The following is a 9,261-nucleotide window of genomic DNA, read 5'->3' on the forward strand; positions in this document are numbered from 1 at the left end:
CCCTATTTATGCCCCCCCCCGGAGGGGGGGGGATGGTTTTGCCCTGTCCCCTCCCCCACCCGGGGCTGTGCGCACCCCCAAATTTTGGGGAGGGGAAGGGGCGGAGGTGGGACCCCCTCCCGGAGGGGGGCGTGTAAATAATAAATTTGAGAAGCAAAAAATGAGTGCGGGGTGTGGGTTTGGGGGGGTCCGGATGAAATTGGGGGGGTCCGGATGGGTTTGGGGGGGTCCGGATGAATTTTGAGGGGATCTTGATGAATTTGGGGGGGTCTGGACAGATTTGGGGGGTCCTGATGGATTTTAGGGGGCTCCGGATGAATTTGAGGGGATCCAGATGGATTTTCAGGGGATCTTGATGAATTTGGGGGGGTCCTGATGGAATTTGGGGGGTCCGGATGCATTGGGGGGGGATTTTGATGGATTTTGGGGGGGTCCGGATGGATTTTCAGGGGATCTTGTTGAATTTGGGGGGGTCAGGACGGATTTTGGGGGCGGTGACGTCAGCACCGCTGGCCCCGAGCCCGCGGCCCCGGGGGCGCCTCATTAACAGCGGATTAATGGGGGTGGGGGGGGGCCCGGGGGGGGCAGGGGGGGTGCGGGGCTGTTTTGGGGGCTCCCCCGCTGGGATCTGCCCCCGGCGCTGGCGCGAGGCCACCGGAGCCGCGGGGGGGGGAGGGCCCGAAACAAATTAACCCCCCCCGGCCCCAAAATTAACCCGTTCAGCCCCAAATTTACCCCAAATTTACCCCCCTGTCCCCAAATTTACCCCCCTCGTCCCCCCGGGGCCGGTTCGGGACCGGCCGGAGCGGCGCGGTCACTCCCGGGGGGGCCGGAGCAGGACCCGACCCCCCCCCCCACACTTTGTCCCCGTGTCCCCCCCCCAGTGTCCCCTCCCCCCACAATGTCCCCTCGGGGTCGCCCCCCGCGGGTTGGCCCGGCCCCGCCGCGATTTAAGGGCCGGAGCGGGGCGGCGGCACCGGCACCGGCACCGGGGGTGGCCGCAGAGACCGGAGCGGGAGTGACCACGGAACCGGGACCGACCACGGAACCGGGACCGACCACGGAACGGGGACCGGGACCGGGGCGGTGACCACGGAACCGGGGCCGGGGGTGGTCACGGAGCTCGGAGCCCCGGTGGCCGCAGGTGAGGAGGGGGACAAAGGGAGGGAGCGGGGGGTCCCCGACGTGTCCCCCGCGGTGTCTCCGGTGTCCGTCTGTGTCCCTCAGGTGTCCGTCTGTCCCTCGGGTGTCCCGTCCGTCCGTCCGTCCGTCCGTCCGTCCCCATGACCGTCACCTACACGTCCACGTGTCCCTCAGGTGTCCGTCTGTCCGTCCGTCCGTCCCCATGACCGTCACCTACACGTCCCGCGTGGCCACCGCGCGCTTCGGGGGCTTCTCGCGGCTGCTGCTGCTGTGGCGCGGGAGCATCTACAAACTGCTCTACCGGGAGCTGCTCCTCTTCCTCACCGCCTACCTGGGGCTCAGCCTGGCCTACCGGTGAGACGCCGCGACACCGGGGGGGACACCGGGGGGGACACCGGGGGGCCGGGCCGGTGACAGCGCCCGTGTCCCGCCAGGTTCCTGCTGTCCGAGGAGCAGCGGCGCCTCTTCGAGAAGCTGGTGCTGTACTGTGACAAATCGGCCGAGCTGATCCCCGTGTCCTTCGTGCTCGGTGAGAGCCCGGGACCCCCCCGGGACCCCCGGGACCCCCCACGACTTCCCCATGCCCCCCAGTGCCCCTCCCAGTGCCCCCAGTGCCCCTCCCAGTGCTCCCAGTTCTCCCAGTGCCCCCAATTCCCCTCCCAGTGCCCCTCCCAGTGCTCCCTGTCTTCCCAGTACCCTCCCAGTTCTCTCAGTACCCCCAGTGCCCCTCCCGTTGCCCCTCCCAGTAGCTCCTGTGCCCCCTCCCAGTTCTCCCAGTTCCCCATTCCCCCCAGTACCCCCAATCCCCCCACTCCCCCATTCCCCCCATTCTCTCCCTATCCCCGCAGTACCCCCATTCCCTCCCTATCCCCCCACTCCCCCCATTCTCCCCACTCCCCCCAGTTCCCCCATTCCCCCATTCCCCCCATTCCCTCCCAGTTCCCCACTCCCCCCAAGTCCCCCCATTCCCTCCCTATCCTCCCAGTCCCTCCACTCCCCCATTCCCCCCACTCCCCCCATTCCCCCCCACTCCCCCATTCCCCCCTATCCCCCCAGTCCCTCCACTCCCCCCATTCCCCCAACCTCCCCCCATTCCCCCCTATCCTCCCAGTCCCTCCACTCCCCCCATTCCCCCCATTCCCCCCCATCCCCCCCATTCCCCCACTCCCCCCCCCCAGCTCCCCCACCCCCATTCCCCCCACTCCCCAGTTCCCCATTCCTCCTATCCCCCATTCGCGCCCATTCCCTCCATTCCCCGCCCCGACGGCCCTGGGCCGCCCCAGCCGCCCCAGCCGCCGTTGCCCGCAGGTTTTTACGTGGCGCTGGTGCTGGAGCGCTGGTGGGGGCAGTTCCGTGCTACGGGCCGGCCGCCGCCGTACAAACGGTTCCCGCACTGGTGCAGGCCGGTGGGCCGCTGGTGCCGCTGGGACGCTGGTGCCACTGGTGACCGGCCCTGGTGACCGGTGATCTGTGGTGCTGTGGACCGGGTGCGCTGTGCCGGCCAGACCGCGTGTGACATTGAGTGCCCTACCGACCATGGTGCCGCTGAGGCCAATGGTGACCGCTGAGTGACCGCTGAGTGACCACTGAGTGACCACTGAGTGACCGCTGAGTGACCACTGAGTGACCATTGAGTGACCGCTGAGTGACCAATGAGTGACCGCTGAGTGACCGCTGAGTGACCACTGAGTGACCAATGAGTGACCAATGAGTGACCCCTGAGTGACCCCTGAGTGACCGCTGAGTGACCCCTGAGTGACCAATGAGTGACTGCTGAGTGACCGCTGAGTGACCAATGAGTGACCAATGAGTGACCATTGAGTGATTACTGTGAGTGACCAATGAGTGACCGCTGAGTGACCAATGAGTGGCCATTGAATGATTGACCAATGAGTGACCACTGAGTGACCCCTGAGTGACCCGAGTGACCAATGAGTGACCATTGAGTGATTACTGTGAGTGACCGCTGAGTGACCGCTGAGTGACCGCTGAGTGACCAATGAGTGACCGCTGAGTGACCGCTGAGTGACCGCTGAGTGACCAATGAGTGACTAAGTGACCGCTGACCAATGAGTGACCATTGAGTGACCAATGGTGACCATTGAGTGACCACTGAGTGACCGCTGAGTGACCTGCTGAGTGACCGCTGAGTGACCACTGAGTGACCACTGAGTGACCACTGAGTGACCGCTGAGTGACCAATGAGTGACCCCTGAGTGACCACTGAGTGACCACTGAGTGACCATTGAGTGACCGCTGAGTGACCGCTGAGTGACCAATGAGTGACCAATGAGTGACCATTGAGTGATTACTGTAGTGACCCTGGTACCGCTGAGTGACCGCTGAGTGACCAATGAGTGACCGCTGGTGACCGCTGAGTGACCGCTGAGTGACCAATGAGTGACCAATGACCTGGTGACCATTGAGTGACCGCTGAGTGACCCTGGTGACAATTACGTGAGTGGTGACCTGAGTGACCATTGAGTGACCCCTGAGTGACCCCTGAGTGACCGCTGAGTGACCGCTGAGTGACCCGTGACCACTGAGTGACCATTGAGTGATTACTGTGAGTGACCAATGACTGACCGCTGAGTGACCCCTGAGTGACCAATGAGTGACCAATGAGTGACCCCTGAGTGACCGCTGAGTGACCCCTGAGTGACCATTGAGTGATCACTGAGTGACCACTGAGTGACCGCTGAGTGACCGCTGAGTGACCATTGAGTGACCGTTGACTGCTGAGTGACCCTGAGTGACCATTGAATGATTACTGTGAGTGACCAATGAGTGACCCCTGAGTGACCCTTGAGTGACCCCTGAGTGACCAATGAGTGATTACGTTGTGACCAATGAGTGACCGTGAGTGACCCTGCCAATGAGTGACCACTGAGTGACCGCTGAGTGACCACTGAGTGACCGCTGAGTGACCGCTGAGTGACCACTGAGTGACCAATGAGTGACCAATGAGTGACCATTGAGTGATTACTGTGAGTGACCATTGTACTTGGTGCATGTGACCATGCCCACTGCGCTTCGGGCCAGGGGTGACGTCACAGCTCAGGGAGTGACGTCACTGCTCAGGTGTCATGTCACAGCTCATGTGTGACGTCACAGCTCAGGGATGACATCATGGCCCAGGAGTGACACCACAGCTCGGGGATGACGTCACGGCTCAGGGGTGAGGTCATTGTTCAGTGGGTGACGTCACAGCTCAGGACTGACATCACAGCTCGGGGATGACATCACAGCTCAGGGATGACATAACGGCTCATAACGGCCGTGACGTCACAGCCCGGTGATGACGTCACCGCCCGGGCGTCCCGCAGGGTTCCTGACGCGCGAGGAGCGGCGCCGCCTCGAGGCTTTGCGCTCGCCCTACAACAAGTTCTGGGTTCCGTGCGTGTGGTTCGGGGCGCTGGCGGGCCGGGCGCGGCAGGAGGGGCGCATCGGGGACGACTGCGCGCTCAAGCTGCTCATGGAGGTGACGGCACCCCCGGGACCCCCCTGAGACCCCCCGGGACCCCTAAAACCCCCTGGGACCCCTAAAACCCCCCTGGGACCCCCCCTAAAACCCCCTCGGGACCCCCTAAAACCCCCTGGGACCCCTAAAACCCCCTGGGACCCCCTGAACCCCTCCTGGGACCCCTGAAACCCCCCTGCGCGCTCAAGCTGCTCATGGAGGTGACGGCACCCCCGGGACCCCCCTGAGACCCCCCCTGGGACCCCTAAAACCCCCCAGGGACCCTCCTGAGACCCCTCCTGAGACCCCCCCTAAAACCCCCCTGGGACCCCCCTAAAACCCCCCTGGGACCCCCTGAACCCCCCCTGAGACCCCCTGAACCCCCCTGGGACCCCTAAAACCCCCCTGGGACCCCCAAAAACCCTCCCGGAACCCCCTGAACCCTCCCCGGGACCCCTAAAACCCCCCTGGGACCCCCTGAACCCCCTGAGACCCCCTGAACCCTCCCCGGGACCCCTAAAACCCCCCTGGGACCCCCTTAAACACCCGGGACACCCCTGAACCCCCCTAAACCTCCCCAAACCCCTGCTGAGATCCCCCTGAACCCCCCCCAGGGACCCTCCTGGGACCCCCCAGGACCCCCTGAGACCCCCCCCATCCCCCCCCAGGAGCTGAACCGGTTCCGGGCCCACTGCAGCCTCCTGTTCCACTACGACTGGATCAGCGTGCCGCTGGTGTACACCCAGGTGGGCACTGGGGGGCACCCAGGTGGGCACTGGGGGGGACTGGGGACAGCCAGGTGGGCACTGGGGGCACTGGGGGGCACTGGGGGGGACTGGGGGGCACTGGGGGGCAACCAGGTGGGCACTGGGGGCACTGGGGGCACCTGGGGACACCTGTGGAAATGGCAGCGGGCGCCACGGGGGTGACAGAGAGGTGCCCCCCCAGCAAGTGGTGCCCGCGTCCGTCCGTCTGTCCGTCTGTCTGTCCGTCCCTCAGGTGGTGACCATCGCCCTGTACACCTTTGTCCTCACCTGTCCGTGTGTCTGTCCGTCCCTCAGGTGGTGACCACCGCCCTACACCTTTGTCCTCACCTGTCCGTGTGTCTGTCCGTCCCTCAGGTGGTGACCATCGCCGTGTACACCTTTTTCCTCACCTGCCTGGTGGGGCGGCAGTTCCTGGACCCCTCCCAGGGCTACCCCGGGCACGAGCTGGACCTGGGCGTGCCCGTGTTCACCCTGCTGCAGTTCTTCTTCTACGTGGGATGGCTCAAGGTGCGCCAGGGGGCACCTGGGGGGGGGGGCACACACCTGGGCACACCTGGGGCACACCTGGGTACAACTGGGATACACCTGGGGGGGGGCACACACCTGGGTACAACTGGGACACCTGGGTACAACTGGGATACACCTGGGGGGGGGCCTGGGCACACACCTGGGTACAACTGGGATACACCTGGGGCACTCACCTGGGCATACCTGGGCACACCCCTGGGCATACCTGGGCACACATCTGGGCACACACCTGGGCACACACCTGGGCACACACCTGGGCACACCTGGGTACAACTGGGATACACCTGGGCACACACCTGGGCACACACCTGGGCACACCTGGGTACAACTGGGATACACCTGGACACACACCTGGGCACACCCCTGGGCACACACCTGGGCACACACCTGGGCACACCCTGGGCACACACCTGGGCACACCTGGGCACACACCTGGGCATACCTGGGCACACACCTGGGCACACCTGACCCCGTGCTGGCACCCGCAGGTGGCAGAGCAGCTCATTAACCCTTTCGGGGAGGACGACGACGACTTCGAGACCAACACCCTAATCGACCGCAACTTCCAGGTGAGGGGGGCACAGGTGGGTCAGGGGGGGCACAGGTGCCCCCAGGTGTGCCCAGGTGTGCCCCCAAGTACCCCCAGGTGTATCAGAGGTACCCCCAGGTGCCCTCAAGTGTGTCAGGGATGGACCCCAGGTGCCCCCGGTGCCCCCCCAGGTGTATCAGGTGTGACTCTAGGTGCCCCCAGGTGTGCCCGAGGTGCCCCCAGGTACCCTCAGTGCCCCCCCAGGTACCCAGGTGTCCCCCCAGGTGTATCAGGTGTGCCCAGGTGTATCCCCCATGCCCCCAGGTGTGCCCAGGTACCCCCAGTGCCCCCCCAGGTGTATCAGGTGCCCCCAGGTGTGCCCCAGGTGCCCCCAGGTGCCCAGTGTCCCCCCAGGTGTATCCCCCAGGTGCCCCCAGGTGCCCCCAGGTGTGCCCAGGTGCCCCCCAGTGCCCCCCAGGTGTATCAGAGGTGACTCTAGGTACCTCCAGGTGTGCCCAGGTGCCCCCCCTAGGTACCCAGGTGCCCCGGGCCCCCAGGTGTCGATGCGGCGTGGCGAGCCTACGGGGGGTCCCGGTCTGGGTACCCGGTGCCCCCCACCGTCCCCGTGCCCCCCCGGTGCCCCCCGCGGTCTGCCTCGACGTCACGTGAGCAGGTGCCCCCCCCCAATCGGGCAGTCCCCCCCGGTCCTCCCCAGGTCCCCCCCCAAAACGCGGGAGGGATTTTTGGGGAGGATTTTTGGGTTTTGGGGTTATTTTTGGGGAGGATTTTTTGGGGGTATTTAGGTGTTTTTGGGGTTTTTGGGGAAGTTTTTTTTGCGCAGGTTTGCGCGGTTTTTGCCCCCAGGTGATGATTTGGTGTGTGGGAGGATTTTTATGGTTTTGGGGGGTCCTGGGGGTATTTAGGGGATATTTTGGGTTTTGGGGGGGATTTTGGATAGTTTTTTTTTTGGGTTTTGGGCTTTTTTGGCCGTTATGGTTTTGGGGGCTTTTTTGACTTTGGGGAGTTTTTGGGGTTTTTGGGTTTTGGGAGTCTTGGGTAAGGGGTGGGATTTTGAGGATTTTGGGGTTTTCGGGAGGACCCCCGCCCATGATTTTTGGGTTTTTGGGGGAGGATTTTTGTGGGGAGATTTTGGTTTTGGGGGGTTTTTGGGGATGATTTTGGGGTTTTTTTGGGGAGGATTTTTGGGGTATTTAGGGGATGATTTTGGGGGTTTTTTTGGGGAAGATTTTTATGGTTTTGGGGAGGATTTTTGGGTTTTTAGGGGATGATTTGGGGTTTTTTGGGGGGAGGATTTTTATGGTTTTGGGGAGGATTTTTGGGGTATTTAGGGATAATTTTTGGGGGAAGATTTTTGGGGTATTTAGGGGATGATTTTTGGGTTGTTTTGGGGAGGATTTTTGGGGATGATTTTTGGGTTTTTTTTGGGGAGGATTTTTATGGTTTTGGGGAGGATTTGGGGGTTTTAGGGGGGGATTTTTGGGGATGATTTTTGGGTTTTTTGGGGAAGATTTTTGTGGTTTTTGGGGAGGATTTTTGCTTTGGGGTTTTTGGGGATGATTTTTGGGTTTTTTGGGGAGGATTTTTGGGGTATTTAGGGGATGATTTTTGGGTTTTTTTGGGGAGGATTTTTTACGGTTTTGGGGACGATTTTTTATGGTTTTGGGGGAGGATTTTTGGGGATGATTTTTGGGTTTTTTGGGGAGGATGTTGGGGTATTTAGGGGATGATTTTTGGGTTTTTTTGGGGGAGGATTTTTGGGTTTTTTTGGGGAGGATTTTTGGGTTTTTGGGGAGGATTTTGGGGACGATTTCTGGTTTTTTTTGGGGTTCCCCCCCCGTTCCCACAGGCTGGCCAAGGAGGATTTGCAGTTGCAGCCCCTGGAGGAGCTCGGGGACCCCCCCGGGGACCCCCTGGACCCCCCCCCCGAGAGCGACCCCGAGCCCCCCCCGGGGCAGCCCCAGGAGCAGCGGCCGCTGCAGCCCCGGGCGGGGCTGGGGCTCTGAGGGGGACCCCGAACCGCGGCCACCAAACAGCAAAACACGGCAACAAAAATCCAAAAAATGGCAATAAAAATGCAAAAAATGGCAATAAAAATGCAAAAAATGGCAATAAAAACCCAAAAAATGGCAACAAAAACCAAAACACGGCAATAAAATTGCAAAAAATGGCAATAAAAATGCAAAAAATGGCAACAAAAACCAAAAAATGGCAATAAAAACCAAAAAATGGCAATAAAAACGCAAAAAATGGCAATAAAACTGCAAAAAATGGCAATAAAAATGCAAAAATGGCAATAAAAAAAAAAAATGCAAAAATGGCAATAAAAACCCTAAATAAAAATGGCAATAAAAATGCAAAAAATGGCAATAAAAACCCAAAAATGGCAATAAAAATGCAAAAAATGGCAATAAAAACCAAAAAATGGCAATAAAAACGCAAAAAATGGCAATAAAAACCCAAAAATGGCAATAAAAATGCAAAAAATGGCAATAAAAACCCAAAAATGGCAATAAAAATGGCAATAAAACCCCAAAAATGGCAATAAAAACCAAAAATGGCAATAAAAATGCAAAAAATGGCAATAAAAATGCAAAAAATGGCAATAAAAACCAAAAAATGGCAATAAAAATGCAAAAAATGGCAACAAAAACCCAAAAATGGCAATAAAAACCAAAAAATGGCAACAAAAACCCAAAAATGGCAATAAAAACCAAAAAAATGGCAATAAAAATGCAAAAAATGGCAATAAAAATGGCAATAAAAACCCTAAAAAATGGCAATAAAAATGCAAAAAATGGCAATAAAAACCCCAA

The 9,261-nt window shown here is 59.7% G+C and overlaps 1 protein-coding gene across 1 annotated transcript; it reads left to right on the top strand.

Moving 5' to 3' along the window:
* Positions 1-1,037: 1,037 nt before the first annotated feature.
* Positions 1,038-7,096, top strand: BEST2 (bestrophin 2). The gene is made up of 9 exons (XM_030970766.1): positions 1,038-1,144; positions 1,318-1,497; positions 1,578-1,672; positions 2,452-2,586; positions 4,470-4,624; positions 5,272-5,349; positions 5,725-5,877; positions 6,387-6,575; positions 6,896-7,096. Exons 2-9 carry the CDS (start codon positions 1,346-1,348, stop codon positions 7,094-7,096), a joined length of 1,158 nt encoding a protein of 385 aa, XP_030826626.1. The 5' UTR covers positions 1,038-1,144; positions 1,318-1,345.
* The last annotated feature ends 2,165 nt before the right edge of the window (positions 7,097-9,261 follow it).

The sequence above is a fragment of the Camarhynchus parvulus genome, unplaced genomic scaffold (assembly GCF_901933205.1).
Source record: "Camarhynchus parvulus unplaced genomic scaffold, STF_HiC, whole genome shotgun sequence".
Lineage (NCBI taxonomy): Eukaryota > Metazoa > Chordata > Aves > Passeriformes > Thraupidae > Camarhynchus > Camarhynchus parvulus.

Excerpts from the sequence above, each read along its gene's own strand:
- BEST2 (XM_030970766.1), top strand. The coding sequence starts at position 1,346 with ATGACCGTCACCTACACGTCCCGCGTGGCCACCGCGCGCTTCGGGGGC. Across the intron at positions 2,587-4,469 it reads CTGGGACGCTGGTGCCACTG|GGTTCCTGACGCGCGAGGAG; the intron begins GTGACCGGCCCT and ends GGCGTCCCGCAG. Across the intron at positions 5,350-5,724 it reads TGCCGCTGGTGTACACCCAG|GTGGTGACCATCGCCGTGTA; the intron begins GTGGGCACTGGG and ends TCCGTCCCTCAG.